Below are 25,170 nucleotides of genomic sequence, written 5' to 3' on the forward strand. Positions count from 1 at the left end.
CCTGGGAGGCAGTCAGATTTGTTTGTGATCAAATGCCTCGTACTTAGACAGTGCCTTGCAACTGTAAGCCTGCCTTGCAAGTAATTGCATGCACTCTATGAGAACCATTGTTACTCCCTCTGCAGGCGATTAGCAGCGGCATCACAAGTAGGAATAGGCAGACGACTGGGCACAGGTGTGGCCTGAAGCAGCTAGCTGAGGTTCAGACCTGGGACTTCCACACACTGCTGCCCAACATGTGGAGGCCTGGCTATGCTGTGGGTCTGTATTGCAAACGAAACCTATAACTTCCAGAGGAGGTCAACCCAGTGCACCTCCGCCTACCTTCCTCCTCCAAGATGCTTCACCTTGTTTCTCATTCGCCCCATCGCTCAACGTCGCCCAAACTTTCATCTAGGTTGCGTTGCTCTGCTGCGCGCTCAGCATGCTAGCTCGGAGCCTGCACCAATGACCTGTGAGGTGGCAGATGCCTGCCTTAACTCCCTAGTGAATTTTTTCCAGCAGCATGAAGGCACAGAAGGATATTTAAGGTCATTAGGTGGGATGACATTGTTTGTGGCTGCTGGCCGATTTGCACAGAAGTGCCAAATGTCCATTAAACTGAATGAAACCAAGCAAGAGTACCACTTGAAGACAGTTTTCTGTTGCATTTAGCTAAATTAATGCTTGTTATGTCATTCTTTCCCCATTTTAAGTGTACTTCATTTACCATATTGAAGCAAGATGTTTGACGCACTTGGCCATGTTGCCAATTATTCTTCTCATAAGACGAACAAGTTTTAATGATCCATTCGAGTTCCATCTTAAAGGGATTCTACCGTATCTATGTCTTCAACTGTTTTCCTGCTACCTTTAATGATGGAAATCTTGAAAGTGGCATTCACGAGGTTTGAGTCCAGCTTAGCGTCTCACAGCCTATATCATCATCACCATCATCATCATCATCCTAGTTGCGCCCACTGCAAGGCAAAGGCCTCTCCCATACTTCTCCAACTACCCCGGTCATGTACTAATTGTGGCCATGTTGTCCCTGCAAACGTCTTAATGTCATCCGCCCACCTAACTTTCTGCCGCCCCCTGCTACGCTTCCCTTCCCTTGGAATCCAGTCCGTAACCCTTAATGACCATCAGTTATCTTCCCTCCTCATTACATGTCCAGCCCATGCCCATTTATTTTTCTTGATTTCAACTAAGATGTCATTAACTCGCGTTTGTTGCCTCACCCAATCTGCTCTTTTCTTATCCCTTAACGTTACACCCATCATTCTTCTTTCCATAGCTCATTGCGTCGTCTTCAATTTCAGCAGAACCCTTTTCGTAAGCCTCCAGGTTTCTGCCCCATATGCGAGTACTGGCAACACACAGCTGTTATACACTTTCCTTTTGAGGGATAGTGGCAACCTGCTGTTCATGATTTGAGAATGCCTGCCAAATGCACCCCTGCCCATTCTTATTCTTCTGGTTATTTCAGTCTCATGATCCCTTATGATGTATTCCCTTACCACTTCCAGTGCCTCGCTACCTATCGTAAACTGCTGTTCTCTTCCGAGACGGTTAAACATTACTTTAGTTTTCTGCAGATAAATTGTGCAGTCCACCCTTCTGCTCAGCCTCTCCAGGTCAGTGAGCATGCATTGCAGTTGGTCCCCTGAGTTACTGAACAAGGCAATATCATCAGCGAAGCGCAAGTTACTAAGGTATTCTCCATTTACTCTTATCCCCAATTCTTCCCAATCCAGGTCTCTGAATACCTCCTGCAAACACACTGTGAATAGCATTGGAGAGATCGTATCTCCCTGCCTGACGCCTTTCTTTATTGGGATTTTGTTGCTTTCTTTATGGAGGACTACAGTGGCTGTGGAGCCGCTGTAGATATCTTCCAGTATTTTTACATATGGCTCATCTACACCCCGATTCCGTAATGCCTCCATGACTGCTGAGGTTTTGACTGAATCAAACGCTTTCTCGTAATCAATGAAAGCTATATAATAAGGGTTGGTTATATTCTGCACATTTCTCTATCACTTGATTGATAGTGTGAATATGGTCCATTGTTGAGTAGCCTTTACGGAATCCTGCCTGGTCCTTTGGTTGACAGAAGTCCAAGGTGTTCCTGATTCTATTTGAGATTACCTTAGTAAATACTTTGTAGGCAACGGACAGTAAGCTGATCGGTCTATAATTTTTCAAGTCTTTGGCGTCCCCTTTCTTATGGATCAGTAGCTGACGTCCCCTTTCTTATGGACAGCCTACATCAGCAGCTGACAAAACACAATTTTAACTGCACAACTAAAAAATAATTTTTGTGGTGCCTGTTATTTTTTTTAGTGCAAGAAAGTTTACCAGTCAGAGTGTCCAGCCATACAGTGGCAACATGGAAAACACTGTGGAACATTTTAATGCGTTAGCATTCCAGGAATACTTCATCAGCAGCGACTATGTATGTATGTTTGTCTATGCATCTAACCATTTTCCAGTCTACCTGGATCACTGGGTTGTCTGTGGTCCAATAGGTAGTGCATCAGGCTGCTGTGCTGAGGGAACAGGGTGTCAAACCAACTTTCAGACGAACATGTGGCACTGTCTACCTGTGTGCCACTCTTCAGCGAACCTCTTGGATGCTGAACGGGTCACTGGGAATGCGGGACTGGGTACGTGACATAGGTACCATTCTTCAATGAACCTTTCACACTGGCTTGATGCACTGTGTGCATGTGCAACTCGATTTTATTAGCGCAGGCAACGTCTTTTTTTTTTGGTAGCTGATGATGTAGGCTGCGAGACACTTAAGTTGCACTTGAACCTCGTAAACACCGCTTTGAAGATTTCCACCATTAAAGGAACTCTAAAAAGAAAAATAATTTGAGCTGCAAAATAGTAAATTATCCCCCTACAATACCATGAACTGCTACTTGGCCAGGCCCCTGGCCGAACTGAGCAGCAGGCATCGGTGCAGCTGCCTTAACCAAATTCGCAGTTTGTCATGGTGGATACTTTTTTCTCAGAGAATGGAAAAACCAACTAAACGTTTACGCATTGTTTCTCATATCTAAGAATTCAGCTTGACTGGGCTCATCTCAACAGGTTTAGTTCAGGTAGCCCAAACAAAGTGAGTGAATGTTCCACCTTCTTCCTTCTGAATTTGACCGTACCTATTGATCTGCGCATTTGTCCATACTAAACTTTTTGGACTTGCACCACATGCTCAGAGAGGCAAATTGCCAGGATCCAACATTATTTTCAAAGATGCGAAATGACTGAGTTTTGCAGCCTCACACCTCCATTCCTCACATCGTCCATATGAGCAGATGTGGCAGAGGCAGACACGACCACTGGCAGTGAGGACCAAAACAATTTATTAACACCGAAATAAAGAGGCTTGTGGCTGCTTGGGTGTTAGCGCTTCAGCAACGGGTCGGCTCTCTGCTGCTGGCAGGCGCGCTCCAGGTCCTGCAGCTTCTGCTGTAGAACACCTGTGGCATGAAGGAAGCTTGAATGACACAGTGCCGATGCCAAGGACAGTAATGTCACGGCCACAGTTCACTAAACATGAGCTGCAGACAAGTGTACTGCAGTATGTGGAGCAAACAGGTTGGTCGGCGTCGTGCGTGTTTCACATTCCACAACTACACCTTGGGGCCCTTGCGTAAATTTTACGTTGATTCCTGGCTAAAGAAATTCAACCTAGGGAAATATTACTCTGTAGTAAAAAAGAATAGTGTTGCTAACAAGAATGTGAAGTCATACCTAGGTGTTCAAAACAGCTTTGGGAGTGTCACTATGTGCCTTGGATGCCATGCAACATACGGGGTGTCGTTTCCAAGCATGTATAAAAAACGGCCAAGATTTACAGCACATCAAAATTGATGCGTAACCGCCAGTAACACCAACAGCTAAATTTAACTAACTAATCTTAAGTGAGATCATCACTCACCTATAGTGGTGTGCGAATATTTGAAACATTCGAATAATGAATCGAATAGTCACTATTTGTAAATGTGAACATTTCTCGAATAATTTTCAAATATTTCAAAACGTGAACTGCGCCCAGTTAAACATAAAATTGAAGCAACGGTCTGGTAAATTTTCAGCCCAGTGGCCATAGTGTAGACATAAAACATGAGAATTTGTGTAATAGAGCAGGCTAGGTTGCTTAGGTAGCCATACTTTTCAGGGGGTGTATATGATCGCTGTACAACCTGTAGAGTCCTGCACATGCAAGGAAACTACTTGTTTGCTCCTAATGCTCCACATCTGCATTTAATAACGCTTCATAACATAACTAGTATATAATGAAAGAAACTTGCCAAACAAGAATGTGACATTTTATATTAATCGCAATAACGACTGTTCATTATTTGAAAGCTATTCGACATTCATTTCATTTGCTTCTAGCAGTATTCGACTCGTATTCGATTCGGTCTCAAAAATCACTACTTATTCGCACACCCCTACTCGCCAATATGCTGGGCTTGTCATAGCAGCTAAGTTTGTGGCAAACCCCATGTTGAATTAATGGGTATTAAGTAAAACATACGTGGCTTAGGAGGCTCGTTTGAGGGTGAATTTGACGTGCAAGCATTGGGATATTTCTTTCTGGCTTCACTAGAAGCTGTTACCTATGTGAGAATACTCACATAGGTAACAATAGCAATTACACAACTAGTGACAGTAATACATTCACTCGCTTCATGTCTCGATAAGAACGGTCAGATTGATGAAATATTTCTTGACTTCAGTAAAGCTTTTGATAGAGTTCCCCATGACAAACTAATATTAAAACTCAGATGCATAGGCCTCCCAGAAATTTTAATCATATGGATTTCAAACTATTTAACCAGTCGCTACCAATTTGTAGCAGTTAATGAGCAACAATCAGGTTGCCTTCCGGTCGGCTCTGGCGTGCCTCAAGGAAGTGTGCTGGGGCCATTATTGTTTTTATTATATATTAATGACATTACTACTGAACTTGATCCGAATGTCCAAATCAGGTTGTTTGCAGATGATTGTGTGCTTTTTCAAGCAATAACTTCAATTAACAACCAAATCCATCTCAACTCCTCTCTTGTTAAGATTTTTGAATGGTATGAAACGTGGGACATGAAACTTAACACTGATAAGACCGTCTTTCTTCACTTCTCTTGCAAAAAAGCTCCGCTTTCTTTTAACTACAGGTTAGGTTCGTCACCTTTGCTGGAAGAGACGAAATATAAGTATTTGGGTGTCACACTTACTAATACTTTATCAAGGAATTCACATATAGATAACATCTGTTCTTCCGCATTCCGTAAACTGTATTTTTTAAGACATAAGCTTAGAAATTCTCCCCCTAGCGTAAGATTACTTGCTTACAATTCACCAATTAGACCGAAACTTGAATATCCATGCATTGTCTGGGACTCATTTAATAAACACAACAGCACCCACCTAGAAAAGGTACAGAGAAGAGCTGTAATGTTTATTTATTCTAAATTTTCCCTGTATAACTCACCCTCTGAATTAATGCAGATTAACGGTATCCAATGTCTCAAACAACGAAGAAAAAATTTACGTTTGCAATTTCTTTTCTTGCTTTGGAATCAAGATCTAGCTATTAACCCTTCTCCATATCTGTCACTTTCAACGTCAAGGCATACACGCCACCATCATCCTAATTCCCTGACGCCGTATTTTGCGCGAACAGATTTACTCAAGTTTTCATTTTTCCCTCGCACTGTTTCCGACTGGAATGATTCTTTATTGCCTCTCGCCACACTTTGATGTTTTTTTTTACTTTGTTATTATTGTTTTCTTGCCATTCAACCCACCCTGCTTGGACCTGTAAAAGGTTTGCAGAACTGAATAAAGAAAGAAAGAAAGAATGCATAGGTCCTGAAGCTCTTTGCCTGACCAACACCAATGAAAGCGACCGACACGCAAAATTGTACCACGCTTCGAATGAATCTTCCATAAAGAATGTAATTTCCATGTGGGAATCGAAATGTGTGCATTACAATTCGCACTAAATTGCATTTTATTGCTTTCTGCCGATGCAAAAAGTAAGCGTGCATTATAATCAATGACGCATCACAGTTTAGAAAATGTGGCATACAGTGGAACTCCCTTGATATTATTCTAAAACTGGTACAGCGTAACATAGATAGGAAGAAACAAGCCGAGCAGGCCAGATAAAAAACAGAGTGCATTCTGTTCCAGCGCTCTGCTTCCCCCCCCCAAAAAAAAGCAATATCTTGGGTTTAATGCGTTGCCGGCATTGGTGTCAGCCATGTTGCGACTCTTGAAACTGGAACAAGCAAAGCCTAGTTGATCGAGTAGTCGCCAAATGCACCTAAACTACAGCCAAGCCAAGCTGCTACATGTTGAAATGCAGCATCGGCTTTTTGTTGAGCAAGTTCTGCACGTTGAATGCTTTTCATTTACATTTTAAATAGCGACAATCCTGGGCGACTTCAAGCAGCTTCAACTGTCGCCGACTACACCCTGGATGTCAGCACCGATGAGGGCGGTGATTATGTGAGGGAAGCGCTGGATGATGATCATTTGAAGAAACCTGCAATCATTCATCAGCCGCAACTTGGTAGACTTTGGGTATATTGTCAGGGGATGAAGATTTGGTGCATGCATTGACTGTGGTTCCCTCTATGTGTAGCAACAGCATGACAATGATCGAAATACAAAATGACCAGGCCACAGGCATGCATATGTGTGAGCAGCAACGCGTTGACAAACTTAGGCCGTATTCTTGGACGATAACGTTCAAAGATACTACTATCAGTTACCTAGCCCCGGATACATCGACAGCGATCCTGTGGTAAGATGACGTGCTTGGCATGGTGCCCAGAAAGCCATCGCTCGTAGACGCCGACGCGTCCTAGCACTAGTCATGCTAAATCGTGCAAAAGATAAGGTATCCCAAAAAGTGATGAATTGAGAATACAACACACCTTTTCTAGCCACCTTTGGATAAGCTACTCATTTCCTTCTGAATTTGATACTTTGAACTTTTAGCCAGTCCCTGATGAGTTTGCATTACCCTTCAAATGGTTTGCAGTTCGCACTGTAAATCCTTTGGAGGCTGAGCCACGCATAGTGTCCTTGTTTTTAATGTTTACCAGCACGTTCACATGATTTTAACAGCATGTTTGCACAACTTTAACAGCATGTTCACACAATAAGTTTTCCTGGTATTGTGTTTTTATTTTGCGGTCCCATAGAAAAGGTATTACAGGAGTTCTAATGTATAGCTACATGAGCAGCACAAATCAGAGTAATGCTGCTCACCTGAGTTGTGCTGCACCCACATAAGGGCATCCATGTGAGAATTCAGGACCTTTGAAATCTGTTGCAGCTGCAAAAGAGAAGAGGCACAAAAGTTAATGGGACACTAAACAGCAGATCTGTTGAGACTATGTAGTAGAATAAGCTTTCAAAACTGAATGTCTAGTACATCAGCTTTTGTATGCACTCCATTCCATTCCAGGATTTGGAGGAGTGTAAAACTTCTTTGTGAGCAAATAATTTTGCATGGGAATGTATAAACATGACCTAGAACGATCGACATTTGGGCGAGTTGGTACTGGTTGAACATCTTGAAGGGGCAGCGCAAAAAGACGATGACAGAAGGCAGGAAACACACAGGACAGCGCTGTCCTGTGTGTTTCCTGCCTTCTGTCATCGTCTTTTTGCGCTGCCCCTTCAAGATGACCTAGAACATAATTTATTCAAGCTTGGACAATTTCAAATGATAACTTAAACAAAAATGCATAGTCCCCGAAGCTTCAAACCGGAACGAGTCGAATCTAGTCACATTCTGAATACAATATGGGTACTGACCGGCTTGTCCTGTGCAGCAAATGCATTGGCCGCATTCAACTGCTCCACGATGTCCCTAATGTCCCAGGACACGCAGTTCAGCTGGGAGTTGATGTTCTCCGCCATGTGGTACCTGTGACACGTTTGCAAGAAAGAGAGGCAGTTCAGGAGTGCAATGACAGGACTCTACACTCCTGCAAGACTGCTCCTGTTTCAGCCAAGAATTACGTAATAAATTGAAAAACAAAAAATGCAGAAACTCCACTGGAGTTGCTTAATTATGCGTAAGCAGTGTGCCACTTGCTCATCTCCACACATAAGACGCGATGTATGTTGTTTACCACGATTGACAAAGCAGTAGGCAGTTCATTAAATGCATACTTTATTGGCCTTATAATCTGTTTTGGCTTTTGGTTCGACCAGTATAAGCCCTTATCAACCCTTATCGGTCGTTATCAACCTGATTGGACATGATCTGACCCTTATCCACCTTTATCGGCCGTTATCTTATGAGAAGTGATGTGACCCTTATCCGACTTGACCCAACCCTTATCAGTCCTTATTAACCTTACCAGGAATGGCTCCAACCATTATAAGCCATTATCACTCTAAACATTATCAACCACACCTGGACCAATAAACCACTTATCACTCCTTATCATCCTTATCAACTCATTGACTTATCTGTCTGTGTTGCACAACTGACAATGAAGTACAAGACATTCACATGGTTCAGATATATCTGCCTTCTGCAAGCATGGTTGTTTAGCCCGGTATGTAAGACACTTGGCTTGTGAGCGTCATGTGTCAGTGCCAGTTTTTCTCAGTGAGTTGACATAGGAATGTTCATGCATTTAAAGAACAACAACATATACACACAATATCATACTTTGTTCTAATAAAGACTAAACCATTGTGGCAGACAAAGCATTGGTCACCAAGCAAGTCTTGAATATAATCTTGACAGCTACAAGAGAAATGCTAATCCAAAGCCCCCTACTTCCCTGCAGTCCATGCATGCAACAGCACAGCTGTGAAATGTTTCTCTTCAGGCAATTTGCTTGTATATACCTACACCGCCATAGGGGCATTGGTGTTAGTAGTAATGGCATTCAAAATAAAGACATATTACAGATATAGAACGAAACACACGGGTAACAGTTAATTCAGAACGATGTGCTGAACAACATAAAAAAAAAGTTCACAGTTGGTAGTAACATAAAGTAACAAATGGTCAGAAAGCCAAGTGGGTCATATGTATGGGTCACTACGCCACATGGGTATGGGTCACTACGCCATGCTACTTTCAAGTGTAGAGACTTTGCCCTTTTCAAACAGCCTTCTTGCTTTACAAGACCAACCATCAGTGCGTCTCTCGGACACTCGTCAACACCAGTCACAACTCTTACGTGTGTTCACGTTCGAGGTCGGCGTGCTGCTGTACAGAGAGGGCGGATGCCTGCTTCAGCGCGGACTCGAGGGGTGCCAGTAGCCGCTCGAGCTCCCCCTGCTGGGCAGCCACATAGTCCAGCTTCTGCTCCAGCCGCTGCTGGTCCAGCTGAGCACGCTCCACGAGCGAGCTCAGCTGGCCCACTCGCTCGGCGCTTGACAGCAGCAGACGGTCCCAGGCGTTAACCTGCGCCAGTGCATGCATCAAGGAGGATATTGAACAAACATTGCCCTGCCACTACAACGCAGTTAAACTTCGGTTTAACGAAGTATACGGTCCACGCGAATAGGTGGTGTTCATGTCGTAGCCCCCAGCGACGCCTCCCCCTGAGCAACGGAACAAAAATCTTCAAGGCAGTGCTTAACACAGTGCAGACGCTGAAAAAGTGTTATCGCTGTCATGTTTTGAACACCAAACATTATGTGGTTAACACTTTCCTGCCTGTGGGAAAAGCAGCAGTTTTTATGTAGCCTAGAAAATACCTTCCCTATCACAGAGCATGCTTGATACTTAAGTTTATAGTGTCGTATTGAATAGCAAAAAATTCTCTTTCCAACAGTACTACACTGAAACAACATGTCTATTAAAAAGAATTAAAAAAATTTTTCGAACATTTAATGGAAAAAAAAGTTATATAAAAATGTCACTGTTCGTTTACACATAAAAGCTTTTAAAGAATTTCAGAATGTACATTCTTAACGTAAGGGCCTGTGCAATATTGTAGCAAATATCATCTTTCTGTGTGAAAATTTCTTGATAAAAAGGAACATGTTCATCCCAGTGACTAGCCCTAGCACGATGCCAAGGTCGACTCCCAGCTGTCTTTTCGCACGAAATGACTCGCTGCGTGGCCGCCAGCAAATGAACCCGACCAAAGGTTGTTAACGCCCTGCAGGTAAGAACTGCGACCTTTAGAGCACGCAGGATATCTTTACGTCGGCACACGGCAGCTTTGAAGCGGTTCGGCAAAAAAAGCGAGGCTCCGTTTGGAAATCTGACAAACCGAACTTGTCTTCTGCATCAGTGCTGTTTCCAAATTCCACAATTTTGTGTACAGATGCATTAGAATCAGTAGAAATGTGATGTTTCTATGCATCATGCATCAATGGTGTGCAACACTGACGCCATCTTGGAAACTACAAGCACTCAGCGTGCCAGCCATACCTCGTCTTCGAAGGCGCTTTAAAAATCCGTGCGTGGCGGAAAAAAAAACGAACCCGACTAAATAGTTTCCAGATAAGCCAAACACGGAGCTAGCAGTCTGAGAGCATTCAGGTGGCAAAATACAAGTTTGCAATCATAGGTGAATAGGTGCGGACAGGAAAGTGTCAAACTTCATTTAGCTCAGAACTAGGGGTGTGCAAATAGTCGAAAGGTTGCAATACTATCCAATGTTATATTTTAATAATCGTATTCGATTAGAAAAAAATATACATTTAGGAAATGTTCGAATATTTGGTTGCATATGAATATTCGAATCAAGTCGAATACATTGCTGCCTGTGCGGTAGCAAACACAGTTCTTAGCGTTTGTTTCTAATATAGGTATATTGTAGCAATTTTACACTTAATTTTGTGATTATTTCGTGTTGCTAGCGAAATTCTGTCAGTACAGCGTACTTAGCCACTAAACGTCTCAACTTCGCGGGAAAGCCAGCCTCTCAGTAGCAAGGGGCACAGGATTGGCTGCATTTCCTTTTTTTTTTCCAGCGCCATCCCCAATTCTGAGCTTATTCCTCGACAGCAAGTATGATGGGTAATAATTGGCACAGGGTCAAATGCCTGCGAGTTTACGGGCGTGTGATGTGGTTTAATAAGGCACAGGCTCATGAGGACAGCTATTGGGAATTGTCAAATTTTCCAAGTTAACATGAGCCAAATACACAATGTTTTGGCACAACGGCTTACTGTTTTACTTTTTTTAACTTTCACAATGCGTTTGCAATGTTTCAACATAACCAATTAACCCAACTTGTTAATAAATACATGTGCATATCATTATCTGATATTCAATTCATATTAAAAAATTTTGATATTCGCACACCACTACATAGAACTCAGAATGTTGATTCCAGTAGAATACTAAAGGCACTGGTGTGAATTAGGACAACAAATAGGGGTAGGGGATAGTGTAGCTAGGGTAGTTCATGTAAGGCATAGAGTAGATAGCTGCTGGACTATTACAGTAACTGAATGGGTACCAAGGGAAGAGAAGCACAATCAAGGACTGCACAGGAATTAGTGGTTGTGATGAGATTAGCAAATACGAAGAAGTGTAGGATGAAGTCAGCTGTGTTGCACTATATACAAAATCAGGTGATGACAATAATGAAGATCAGGTTAGGCTTATGTGCCTCTCATGAACAATGCACTGGCTTGGGAAGGGTAATATCACGTGTGTTATCCATTGGTGCATTGCAGTACCTAGTGGCGCACAGTCCTGTTTTTTGACATGTGAGGTTAGGTCACCTCAGTCACCTAGTCACCAATATGCACACAATGCATGTGGTCCAACAGCAATTGCTGTCGGCGGACTTGGTGCTTACGTGCTGCAGTATAACCAGTGTTCGTTCAACCCTGTATTCTTCATGCCAGCTATACCATGACATGTGGTCCAACAATGTCTGAAAAGGCACAGCTGATACCATCGATGTTGACATTGCAATAGTTATAAAATAAACAGTTTTAAATATTTAAGAGATAAATGCAAATCCTCGTGAATTGCACACAAGAGACATCACACACAGACTGCAGCTTTATGCTGCAGTCTGTGTGTGATGGTTCTAGTTCTTGTGCAAATCTCACCTGCGTAGCTTGGTCAATGAAGTTTCTCTCCAGCTCTTCCAGCTCCACCTTCCACTGGTTGACGGACTCCTCCAGCAGTCGGTAGTGCATTCTGGAAGGTGACCCAGGTGCGACTGAGTGCACTCACTACACGGCTTCACACAAATTATTCATGTTGGCATTACCACAGCCATATTTTTGAATGCGTGCTTTAGGCAATATCACAGTTGCTAAGCTCCTTGCCTGAAGCATAAAATAAGCTTTGACTGGTGGGCATACCTTCTGTAAATATTACTTTCATGCAGTGCAGTTTATATTGTGCAGTGCTGACAAAAGCCGAGGACAAACAGCAATTAACAAGCTTTCCTTTTTCTTAAATCACATGATAACCTTCCAGCAAGTCGCTCCGAAGCCATTTGGCAAACTGAGCGTCTATATTCCTTTATATTGCAAACTTTTCACCCTTTCCATGTGGTAAAGCAGTGCCATGACTATGTTCATCCCCAACGCAGTTCGATGAGTGTGGCAAGTGCTTGAACAATTAATTAACCGATTCATTCATTCATTTATTAAATTAACACCTCAAGGCAACAATCGGGCCACGAGAGAGGCCATAGTTCGGTGATCGAAATTTTTGACCACTCGAGTTTATTTCAATGTATCAACATCTTGGCATTCTGTCCGAACCAGTATGTGGCTGCAGCAGCAGAACGTCTTAGTGTGGCAGAGGGTAAAAATTCACAAACACAGAAGAACTGGATATAGCAGCTTGGTGTCCTGATCATACGAAGTCAGAGGAAACACAGGGCAACTTGACTATAATGTTTCAATGAAATGTATAAATAATCAAGTAAAGGGTAATGAAAGTGGCCGAAAAGAAATCATCTGGCAGGTGGGGACTGAACCCACATTCTCCATCTCCACATTACGCTTGCAGTGCATCACCAATCAGTTTATCGCTGCGCTATTTTTCTGCGCACATATTGTGGGGGCATTTGTGTATGTAGTTAGCCCCGACAGCGGTGGCCAGCACAACTCACCGCTAAGGCAGCGGACGCCCTTTTAACCGCAACTGTCACATGGTAGGCAAGCTTAGGAGCACTGCAACTGGCCAATAAACCCTTGTACACTACCTCATGGCACCACCAAGGCTGCCTAATTCAAGGCTCTCGCTATGCAACAAACGAGGCAAATAAGGGCAGTTGAGGGGCTAAATTTTTTTATAATCATACGAAGCATGAGACAATGAAGCTGAAAAAGCACAGGGGAAGTTATTCATTACGTTTCATTGAAAAGTAGAAATAATCAGGCAAAGGGACGTGAAAGTGGATGAAAAGAAAAAAGGAAAAGATGAAAGAGAATACTTAAAACTTTGGCTGTGTGCAGCACCGGCTGACACTTCCAGGGCTAACCTTGTAAACACACACAAGTACCCAAGAAAGTGGCTGGAGGGATGGCATCGTATGCCTCCAGAAGAAATGGGCATTCGCTCACATAACAATGCTTCTCTGGCCTATGCTCACAGTACACCAGACACATTACAAGACAGCGTAGAAATAAAATACAACCAACAGTGGCCGCAAGCGCACAGCCACCTACAGGTAACTCATACAATGTTTACTTCCACCGGCTTAGCTCATCGAAGTGGTTTCAAGGTGGTATAAACCAAAAGGTGGCTTACTAAGCCTACTATGAAGCTTTTCATTGAAAACACGAAGGTGCTAGCGACACCTATCATTCTAGCTCCTCATGATCTTCTGTCATCTATTTTGTGACAGTGTGTATACTAGTGCATTACTGAAAGTGAAAGCCAACATAGGCATGTCTGTTGAGATGGTCACCGTAAAAGATTCGGCCCAATAGGAAACAAGAGAGAGGATAAATGGTTCAAGTGCTACTGTGAAATCTCAACATAACAGATCTCATTGGACTGCCGAAAATCATTAGTTATATTGAAATGCTGTATCGAAGACACGTTAAAAACTACACTCAACAAGAGGAATTGTCGACAACTGAAAGCAGCACATCGACAAATGCGTTTGTGCTGAAGACAAGGAAGCCACAGGATAGGAGTGAGAAAATGTGTTTATGAGAGGTCATCTCCATACTCTTGCATTCACAGTTCGAACAGACCTCAAATCTGTTAAGGGGATCTTAGACCAAATGTTTTCTTAAAATGTATTTTTTCTTCGAGATACGGTGATGAAAACTTGGGAATTAATTAATTATGGGGTTTTACGTGCCAAAACCACTTTATGATTATGAGGCACGCCGCAGTGGGGGACTCCGGAAATTTCGACCACCTGGGGTTCTTTAACGTGCACCTAAATCTAAGTACACGGGTGTTTTCGCATTTCGTCCCCATCGAAATGCGGCCGTCGTGGCCGGGATTCGATCCCGCGACCTCGTGCTCAGCAGCCTAACACCATAGCCACTGAGCAACCACGACGGGTAAAACTTGGGAATACATGCAATGTTATGTGCTTATTTTGAATATGAGGTCCAGTTCTGTTTAGCTTCCTTGTTTATAACTTTGTGCAAGCTCCCTTTAATTGATTTACTGCAAAGATTTGCAATGTATCAGTTGGTCAGATCAACCTCACTGCTCTGGCTATCCTAGAACAAAAGTTGCGAGACTTTGAAGTACCACAAGAAATGCTCTCAAGATTACTCTTCAAAATCTCGCAACTTTCGTTCTTGGGTGGGTTGGTCTTGCAGCATTCCTTGAATTATACAGAAGCCATGGACAAGATGCCGTTACGGCCACATTGGTTGCTTTTTCATGCAATAAACATTCTATTTCTTCAAAGGAGCACATGATACTGCATATTGTTTCATGAGTGCTGTGCCACTTTGCAAGATGATGAGCATAGGAATAATAATAATAATAATAATAATAATAATAATAATAATAATAATAATAATAATAATAATAATAATAATAATCAAAAGCTGCATTGAGGACAAGTGCTGCAGAGCATCATTAAAGATATAAGAAAATAAAAGATGAAAGAAGCAAATGAAAAGCCAGGAGAAGAGACTACCTAGGCTGTTGTGTGCATTGTCATGGAACCCCCGAAACAGTGCACTTACGTTGAAGACGGTGCAGCCGTGCCGGTTGTCTGTGCCGGGGCTTGAGTCGTAGCTGTGAAAACAATTAATTGGAAATCAACAAATTCAAATCTCCTCCAGGACTGCGTCTGTTTAGCTAGAGTAGAACCTCAATGCACTCCTGCTTCATACAATTTCCCAGTGCTAACATTCGTGATTTAGAACACAAAAATGGCCCAATACAGTTATGCTTCCTTTTTACCGGTCACTACATTCACGGAAAACACTATCTTTCAGCACCAACATTCTTTACAGTGACAAACTGCGATCTTATGATACGATTTCTGGCTGCTAGATTCCACGTGAACAACAAATTGACAGAGGCACACGCGACTGAAAGCAGTAGGTGGCCAACACGACAGCTTGCCTGCAGTACTAGCCCTCCCATATCATGTGAAAAAATCCGGCATTCACGCTGTTTCCTCTGTGGGTACCAGCAAATCTCATCGCAGGTCACTGCACGTTGCATTCATAGCTATTGCCGCCAGCCATACTGCGATAAGCATCTTCACCTATCTGTTTCGCAGTGTGTGTGGCATAGTGTCGAAAGATATTGCACGCTTTTAATAGGCGATAACCCAAACGCGCCACAGTTCCCAGCTGCAGGCAGTGCGAAGTGAGCCTGATGTTTCGCTTGGGCGGCATCGTATTGCGGCATTGCCAACTAGCTCGAGTTAGTTGTTTCCTTTTGCAGTCTTAAAGCGCTATGCAATGTAGGAAAACAACAAAACGCATCTCAGGGGTTACAATTTCGTTGCACGTTGGTGTCTTGCGCTGAAAGATTCTCGCCCAAGCACACTCATCAAAACTTCCTGCCAAAATTCCCCACCCAAAGAAGCTGATGACCCAGGACGAATTCGAGAAGCACTAACGTAAGCGTACCCATTGGCTTGCCGAAGTTGCAAAAATAATATGCGTCACGGTCGGCTCTGACCCCACCAGTTCGGCATGCATCGGCGTCTCGTGCTGCAACGATCTGTGAAACACTCTGCGTTATGTAGACGCCAACTACAGTAGAGTCAGCCATATTTTTGGTGACATTGGAGCGTAGGTTTTCGAAGTACACTGTTTAATCAACACTTAAATATTAAATCAAATAAACTACATGTCAAGAATCGTGCTCAGAGTTGCAGCTATTTAGACCGAATCACAATGTCACGAGTTAAATTATTGGGATTACGGTCCCAAACCTTTGAAGTTGACTATAACAAAAGCCATAGCAATGGGGTCAGTACTGACTTTGAGACCAGCTGGAGTCCTTTTAACCTAGACCCAAGGCACTATCCATGAGTGTGAATGCATTCCATCCCCATCAAGAACATGGCTGCCGAGGGCAGAAACTGATCCCACGACTTTGTGCTTAACACTGCAACCAGTGAAGAACTGATGCATGCGAAAGAATACAGAAGATAAATGCTAGTTTCAGTTGGCGCCTTAAAACATTCACTGCAACAGCACTTTTTGAAGTCTAAATTTTTGTGTGTCATGAGCCACCAGTGAGACACTTGTCATATTCCTCTGGTGCGGCGTGACCCAGCAGTGATTCAACAGGAAGTCGTGCTCCTTTGAAGCTTTCTCAAGGTGGACAGAGATGGTGCCGCAATGCATCAGATCAGAAGCAATAAGAACTTTACCTCTCCATTGATTTCTAGCACAGATGTCGCTTGTGCCCTGCAGACAAGCCTGGCACAGCCACTCAGTGAGAACAGCTGCTGTGACTCACCAGAGACCCACATCGCAGTGAATGTGTTAAAGGAGTATTGACATGACAGTTTTGACTCACCACGTTTTCGTGCGAATATAAAGTCAAAACTGGACAAATCGTGCCGACAACAGGACTATAGGAAAGAAACAATGCATAATTCTGCTGTTTGCGCTGCTTGTTGAATTTGTAAATGTTCAACAGACTAGCCCAAGTTAGCACTCTTGGAGAGTCCGAACTCTTAAACCCTAGAATAATACGAGCAAGCATTAGAACACCCCATATAATTTAGTACTATTACTTGTTTTTGCTAATCAGCTTTGGTACCGAATCGGTGGATGGCTCATGCTGTCATGGAACACTGGCTTGCTCCTGCCCCTGCAATTGCTGCAACTGCCACATGTGAGCAGGGCCAGAAGAAACACCTTCAGCACTTTTGTTTAGATACTTAGGAGGCACATCATCATAGGTAGCCTTAATCGTAAGCAACTTCAACAAAAGTTGGCCCGTGTCATGACATTGCGATATGTTGATGATGCCAGGCACTTCTAGACTAAATCTAGTATCAAATTAAGATACCTCATTTCCAAACCCTTACAGTTGCCAAGTGTCATCATTTTATGTGCAAGAAGCCCATAGTGGAGCTTCCACAGCTTCAAAAATATGTGCCAACACACTCTGAATACTCTTGCACCCTTTGGGGTACCTGTTGTCCCTAACAGGCATTCGTTACCTGTCTTATTTAAATTTCTCTTCTCTGCACTCGCTACTTTTCGGTCAAAAATGTTATGCCATGCTGAACATGCGCATGTCGTTCATGACAAGGGAGTGGACGCACTTCATCAAAGAAAGGAAAGGCATGCACGACAGGTGACAATTATTGTCTGGGGACAAGATACACACTAAAATGTGTAAGCGTATTTACAGTGTACTCCTCTGAATAGCCGAAATGCGAGCAGCCGTCTTACCAGTGGTGGCAGTGGTGGTGGTGGTTGACGCTGCAGTAGCCGTGGGTGCGACAGATGGCAAGCCCGTCGACGGCTGTGGCCCACCAAAGCTGAACGTGGGGGTCGACTTGTTTGTCCCAAAGGAGAATGCTGCAAGCATTAACAAAGCATGTGATGTTCGCAGTTGCTTTCTATGGCCAGTCTCACCTGCCACCCTCTCAAGAAAATCCTTCGAAGTGTGAATTTTACTGTAAAGGTGCTTAAAGGGACTGACAACCAACTTTTGTGATACTAGCTTTTTTTCAATGCAATGGAAAGCTGAGCAGTCAGAGTGCCAACTATACAGTGGTAACAAGGAAAATACAGCGTAACATTTTTCCCGAGTAATTTTTCTACCTGCAGTGAGAATGTATCCATCATCAGCTGGAAACAGTGATAGGTAAGCGTGATAGCAATTATACACTGGCATCGGTGCGAAGCAGACGACAAATGTGGCCCGAGCACTAAGGCAGTAATATTTTGTTTATCAAGCTGATGTTTCTGTGGTTCATGTTTTCTAAAGTGTTGAATTACTTCTGCAATATTAGCTATGTGCTTTCGGGGCTTTGGCTGTGTACAAGTTGAGGCTTTTTTCAGCCAAGTCAAGCTATGTAGTAGGATATACCTGTAACCAAGTTTCCTTGCACCTTCTCCCCGTGTTTATGGTGCGCCCCACGTAGGATCTCGCTAGTGTCTGAAGTACGGTGGCGGACCCTGCACCCACGTCCTAGATTGCAAGGGGTGCAAGGCAAGGTGTCGTCATGGTGCAGCGCACCCATGAACCTTGCAGCGATTGGTCGCACCTGGCGCACCACAACCGGCATTGCCTGCACCTTTTCTGAATGGAACAAACCTACTGTAGTGCTGGCAGTACATCAGTCAATGGCATTTTGTATGACAGAAGTACTCGTGCGTGCCGCCATGCAAGCAATGAGGGTAAATCCATTCGCTGTCGCTCATTAGCGTGAACTTCCTTTTTTTTTTACTTCGCAATACGCATAGAATAAAGTGCAACTGCACACATAATATAACAAATGCAATTTTAAACAATAAGTATGCGGCATTTGATAACAGCCAGTACAGTACAGTACTTCATTTACATCTTAAGTGCCAAGGTGTCACCACCAGATTACGCCACTTACTATATTCTGCTGCTTTCTGCACCATATTAAAATTATAATTCCTACTTAAATCGCAAGCATGCTCGAATTTGTCACTATAAATTATGCCCTTTTCATTTCCACCAAGATCTTGTGACACATTCTGGGTGGTTGTCGGTGCTCTTAAGCACTACGTGCACACTATAGTATACACTTGGGCACTTCCTGGAACCCAACAAAATTGTTAAACGGTCCCGGACAATTTTCACAGCTTGCAAACATCTCAGTGGCAAGTACTTGAAACAAGGATGTTTCTTTTAAGCAATTGTTCATACAGACAAGACAATCAACGTGCAGGAATATTCTTTACAGCCAGAAATTAGATATTAAGTGGTAACTAAAGTTGTGGTTGTGGGATTATACATGGTTTGTAAGAAAGAAAGCAAACTACTTTAGCGTGCTTTCTTAATGGGACACTAAAGAGACTGATATAGTAGCATTCGTTAAGAGATCTATATTCCTTACTTTCATGCTAGGAGCTTGTTCGTTAGAAGAGAAAATGACCATGGAAGCTCAATTTTTAATTTTGTTTTTTTAAATTGTAGGGTTTTACGTGCCAAAACCACAATTTGATTATGACGCACGCTGCAGAGGGGGACTCTGCATTAATTTTGACCACATGGGGTTGCTTAATGTGCACCCAATTCGTGATACACGGGCGTTTTTGCATTTCGTCCCCATCGAAATGTGGCCGTCACGACTGGGATTTGATTCCATCGCCTTGTGCTTAGCAGTGCAACGCGAAAGCCACTAAGTAACCATGGTGAGTTTCTTGCCGACCACAGCGTCGTTATGCCAGTGTGACATCAAGGATTTCAAAATATTTTCTTGTATATTGGCCGTTTTAACATGGTAAGAGTTCTTGCAAGTAGCCCAGTTCAGTCATTGGCTCCTTTAGAATACAATGTAGTCCTTTGGCCACTTTAACCGATAGTTATCATGGTGAGCATGCCACATTTTTCAGAGTGAACTTTGCAGAGGCCTCTTTAGAATACGATGTAGTCCATCTTTACCAATAAAAACTAACTAGGCTGAAGCAGATGCTGTCAAAATATATGACACCATGCCGAGCTGGTGCCAGAACTTCAATGCGGCGGTGCCACGCACCTTTTATTTTTGCATCTTTTCTAGTTTAATGCTACAAGTGGCATTACTGGCATTTTAGAAAGATAATTTACTAATACAGCTCAATTTAATTCACTCGTTAGTGCCCTTTTAAAACAAGTGAATTTCACCCCTAAATAACCCAGAATGGTGCTAGCTCTTCCTAAAAATCTACTGATATGCAAATACTGGTGATGGATGCACAGGTCATCTATGCTTGGACAAACTGCGCATAGGAACAACTATGGTACCTCGCTGTGTAGGAATTCAGAGTGCCAGCAGGTGACGCCATTGACCTTCTAAGTGATTGATTAAGGCATTTCTGCAGTTTAGGTGATGATCCGCCACAGTTGCTTAGTGGCTTTGGCATTTTGTTTCCAAGCACGAGGTTGCGAGATCAAATCCCAGTCATGGCAGTTACATTTCTATGGGCGTGATATGCAAAAATGTCCACGTACAGTGCATTGGGTGCACATTAAGAAACTCCATGTGGTCGAAATTAATCCCGAGTCGCCCTCTACAGCGTGCCTCATAATCAGATCATGGTTTTGACACGTAACACCCCAGAATGTAATTTTTTTCACCTTGGGTGACAGCCACATGAAGAGTAAGACTACAAAACCATGACAATACACTTGTTTGATCGGGTTTGATGTTTTGCAGTGATTGATAAAATTCAATAAGATCAACAAGCCCGAAGAAAAAATAAAAAGAATACACATAGACAACACACAGTGCTTGCTCTCTCAGTCCACAATTAATACTAACTAAACTGTATGCTTTCATGTCAAATTTTGCTTTACCATTCGATCTACCTGGTAAACAGTTTTGGTAAACTGGGCAGAAAACTGCACTGCCTCACAGGGCTTTCATTAGATGAACAGCTGTTCTGAGAAGTGCGCTGCGTGTTAAAGAAAATACACTGACAACATACTTGATGTAGCAGGGGCAGAGGTGCCGAAGTTGAAGGTGCTGGTAGTGTTGCCACCCAACATTTTGCCTGCATGAAGAGGTTACAAAGGAAGAACTGACATCACATGCTTTGCAAGCTAAGCAAAAGTTGCACACAAGGTTACAAGCTGCACGCACAAACGTCCACACTTCTCTCTACAGAAATGTGTTATAGTAGCTGCGAAGTAAACAGGATGAATACTATGTGGCTCAGAAGTCAATCTTCTGAATTGTAGATATCCCCACACATGCAAAACTACATTCAGTAAGGAAAGGAACTTCATTCAGTAAGGAAAGCTGCAGGTGAGGAATGACAAACAAGAGAGAGAAAGAAGTTTAATGACACGAAATGCCGAGAGGTCGGCCTAAGGTATATTCCTCTAGCCAGCTACTCGGCATTGGGGGAAGGGGAAGTGGGAAAGAAAGAGGGAAGAAAGAGGTGCATGATGGGTGACGATGACGATAGAAGGAAGATGTAGAACATATGGCAAGCAATTTGGCATGCTCAAAGTCTGCAGTCCAGGCCCGTAATTTTTAAAAAGTTCAGTAATGCCTTGATGGCCTTGAAACTCGACTGAGCGTCTGGCCAAGAGCCTAAAATAACATCCTCCGACAACGGTGCGCTGTCGAGACGCGTAAGGTCCTTGACCAACCTATCACGCTCTTCCACAAACTTAGGGCAGTCACAAAGCACATGACCTATAGTCTCAGTCACAATGCACACCTCACAGTGTGGAGACTCGGTGCGTCGCATGAGGTGCACGTATCCGCGCGTAAACGCTACCCCCAGCCTTAGTCTGTGCAGAAGACTGGCATAGCTTCGTTGAATTTTCGGATGTAGCCTAAAATTCATGGTGGGGTCCAATCTCTGGAGTCGTCTGTGGCGATTATCCAGATTGTCCCAGTGCTTTGCTGTCAATTTTCGAATGACACTGGAGAGGAGACAGTTGGCGCCCGCTCTTGAAAAAGGAATTGAAAGCAGTGACTCTCGTTCTTTGAGTGCTTTCTTCGCTTCGGCGTCAGCCAGTTCGTTGCCCTGTGTACCACAGTGACTAGGGATCCATTGAAATGTGATGTGGTGGCCGTTTTCTTGCGCTAAAGTGTAGAGCTCGGCAGTTTAAAGAGCCAACACACTATAAGCGCTTTCTTTCAACACCACTCTAAGTAGTTGAAGAGCCGATTTTGCGTCACTGAAAACTGTCCATATTTGAGGAGGCTGTCGCGCAATATATTGAACGGCTTCTCTTATTGCCACTAATTCCGTAGATGTTGTAGTCGTCTTGTTATGCAGACGAAACCGTCGAATGACTTGATGCGCAGGCACGACGAAAGCCGCACCAGACGCATACGACGAGACCGAGCTGTCTGTATACACGCTCACCGAGGAGTCATATTCTTTCGACATATATTCAAGTGATAAATGTCTGAGGCCGACGGTAGGTATTCGCGATTTTTTAGAAATTCCGGGAATAGATAGACGTACCGGTATTTTGGACATTACCCATGGGGGCATATGTGGAAGGTCAGCCGGGGCAAAGTATGCTGGTATGGCAGATGCTTGGCATTTAACGGCTCTTGAAAAAGTGGAGTCCGGCCGTATATCGGGTAGTTTCGATAAGGGATGACGTCCGTGACGGCAAAGCAGTCGCAGGAATACTCGAAGAGGTTCGCATCGTAGATAGACAGGTATGACAAACAATATTAACGGAATTACTAGAACCTCGGATTGTTATCTAAGCATGAAGATGGCTATCAAGGGATCTTGGCCCCGGTTCATGCGTTTGAGTTGCCGTTCAATCTGCGCTTGTCCGTGTCTATTTCCTCTAGTAGTACAACGTATAGATGCAACCAAAACAACGCACTGTTGCTTATCACCCATATCGGTTTGCTTGCTGTAGGTATATTCCCTGAACCTAGTAGTCACAGTGATCTTCAACGCGACCTATCACAACACATTTGTTTTTGCTCACTTTACCAACCTTCAGCAAGGCATTGGGTAAGGGGGACTGTGGTTACATGAACACGGCGTATAATAACGTTACCTGTCCCGAGGGGAGAATGTCATAACGCTCTCCTTACCAAGATGCAGTGTCATCGGTAACACGGCGCGGTTTTTCCAGCTGCGCAATATCTTGAAGATTGCCCCTCAAAAACGGTTAGGCAGCCATAAGAAATCGCAGTGAATTTCCAAAGAATACAAAACGCATTAGAAAGCTGCAACGAAACGGCACGCATAGTGCGCTGTACGCAGGTGTCATTCCGGCCTACAGAATAAGGGCAACAATTACCACACTACTTTCTTTCTATCTCCTCCTTCGTGTGAACCCTTTCCGATGATAATAGTGCGGTAGTTTCAGACAGCAATTAATACAGCCGCAACAGCGTCCGAAAACGCGACCACAGTTCACGCGCCATCCAAATGACAATTTTAAAACAGTGTGCTTCGCCACTGCAACGACTTCGATTATGACAGAATAAGGGCATCAGTAACCACACTACTTTCTTTGTGTCCCCTTCTTCGTAGGCACCCTTTTCGATTATAAAAGTGGGGTATTTTCAGACAACAAATAGTACATGCGCAACAGCTTCTAAAACACAGTGTGCTTGGCCATAGGAATGGCTTCGCTTATGAACAGTCTTATGGGATGTGGCACATACCTTCTGTAGGCAAGGAAGTTCCTCGCCAAAACCTTAGAAATAGAAGTCGCTCAGAGACTTTCAAAATTTGTGATTAATACTTCGTACAACACAAACCGCGCCGCGACGCGGAAAAATACAGAACTTGGCTCGACTTGGATCGCTTACCGTCGCTTACTGATTGCTCTACTTGCAAGTTTTATGATCGTGATGATCGTGATGATAACTTTGTTTATGGAAGGGGAAAATATATTTTTTAATGCGTTAGCATTCTTTGGGTAGCTCACGCACTTTCCTGGGGCTATGTATCTATTTATGTATGTATATCTGCATCTAACCGTTTTCCCGCCTACCTGGAATACCGGCCCATGGTAGAAAAAAAAAAAATTGCAGTTTCGATGGAGAGGCGGAACACCACGGTTGCAATCGCAAATTAGGATAGTAGTTTAATCGGCCGTATTAACTTGTAAACATTCGCTTACTAACTAAATTAACAATGATAGATATGTAAGCGTGACTCAACGAGGACGTAGAAAGAGACATACGGAGACATGACTGTCTTTGTCTGGCTGCTTTCCACGTCCTTGTTCAGTCGCGCTTACACATTCTATCATGGATCTAAACCAACTAGCCCATCAGCGTGTTTTAACTAAACTAACCAGCACGATGTCACGCGCGCACAAGCAAACATGGACATACATCGCCCGATGACAGCCCAGTAAAAAAAAAATTGCTCATACCAGTTGGAAATTTCCAATTCAATATTTCCAATTGTGTTTTAGGACACCCATTGGAAAAATCCAACAGGTACAATCGTACGAATTGGTTTTTTGAACACAATTGGACTGAATTGGTCTCAGAATTAGTCGGGACCAACATGAAAACCGAAGGAAAGGAAAAAAAAAAAGAAAGCCTAGATGGGCTTTAACTTTGATGTGACACAAATATATACTTGAAACTCCTTTCGAGAAGCGTTCTTATACACGGATACACTACAGCAATTCTCTTCATTGACATATCCAACACACACCTTTTTTCTTTTAAATGCCCAACACTCACCGTTTCAATATATGAGAGATGCATGTCATGTACCATATATGTGAGCATAATTTGGCTGACCAAGTGGTGCCAGTGGTTCATGAGATATTCGTAAAACTTCAAGATACATATTTAACTTGACAGAAAGCTAAATGCTTCTCTCCATTGATCACACCAAAATACAAAGAACATTTACTTTAAAACTATAACCTTATCATTGTGCTATTATTGTTATGACTGGTCCATGGGTTGGGGCTCGCTGAGACCTGCGCGTGCCCCAACCCACGGACCGCCCTGCTTCAAGCTTTGATTCCCCCACCACTCCTTGGGTGCCCAGGATATCCTGCGCCGTCTGCTTTACTATAAGCTCAAGTGCTCTCCCAAGGCCTCCGTCTGCTGGTTACATGTGCCCTCCTGGAAAAGTGCTTGTAAAAAA

The 25,170-nt window shown here is 43.3% G+C and overlaps 1 protein-coding gene and 1 long non-coding RNA gene across 8 annotated transcripts in view; one reads left to right on the forward strand and one right to left on the reverse strand.

Moving 5' to 3' along the window:
• LOC139049549 (uncharacterized) overlaps positions 1–8,080 on the forward strand; it is a 115,008-nt gene extending 106,928 nt beyond the window's left edge. For 6 of the 7 annotated variants that reach the window (XR_011508385.1, XR_011508386.1, XR_011508384.1 and 3 more), the window contains one exon: positions 7,851–8,080. This is a non-coding gene — a long non-coding RNA (uncharacterized lncRNA). Of the gene's footprint in view, positions 1–125; positions 262–7,850 lie in introns of all 7 variants that reach the window. The other variant, XR_011508388.1, reaches the window with a different exon arrangement.
• On the reverse strand, positions 3,340–23,883 carry LOC139049546 (nuclear pore glycoprotein p62-like). Its single transcript, XM_070525091.1, has 9 exons — positions 23,718–23,883; positions 21,043–21,108; positions 17,827–17,955; positions 15,139–15,190; positions 12,067–12,157; positions 9,222–9,448; positions 7,834–7,945; positions 7,282–7,348; positions 3,340–3,473 (listed from the first exon to the last, which is right to left on the reverse strand). Exons 2-9 carry the CDS (start codon positions 21,101–21,103, stop codon positions 3,397–3,399), a joined length of 816 nt encoding a protein of 271 aa, XP_070381192.1. The 5' UTR covers positions 21,104–21,108; positions 23,718–23,883; the 3' UTR covers positions 3,340–3,396.
• Between the last annotated feature and the right edge of the window lie 1,287 nt (positions 23,884–25,170).

Source organism: Dermacentor albipictus, chromosome 9 (assembly GCF_038994185.2).
Source record: "Dermacentor albipictus isolate Rhodes 1998 colony chromosome 9, USDA_Dalb.pri_finalv2, whole genome shotgun sequence".
Lineage (NCBI taxonomy): Eukaryota > Metazoa > Arthropoda > Arachnida > Ixodida > Ixodidae > Dermacentor > Dermacentor albipictus.

Coding starts and splice junctions, on each gene's coding strand:
- LOC139049546 (XM_070525091.1), bottom strand. CDS start 21,103: ATGTTGGGTGGCAACACTACCAGCACCTTCAACTTCGGCACCTCTGCC. Junction 9,449..12,066: donor TCATTGACCAAGCTACGCAG/GTGAGATTTGCA, acceptor GCACTGGCGCAG/GTTAACGCCTGGGACCGTCT. Junction 7,946..9,221: donor GACCTCGAACGTGAACACAC/GTAAGAGTTGTG, acceptor AACGTGTCACAG/GTACCACATGGCGGAGAACA.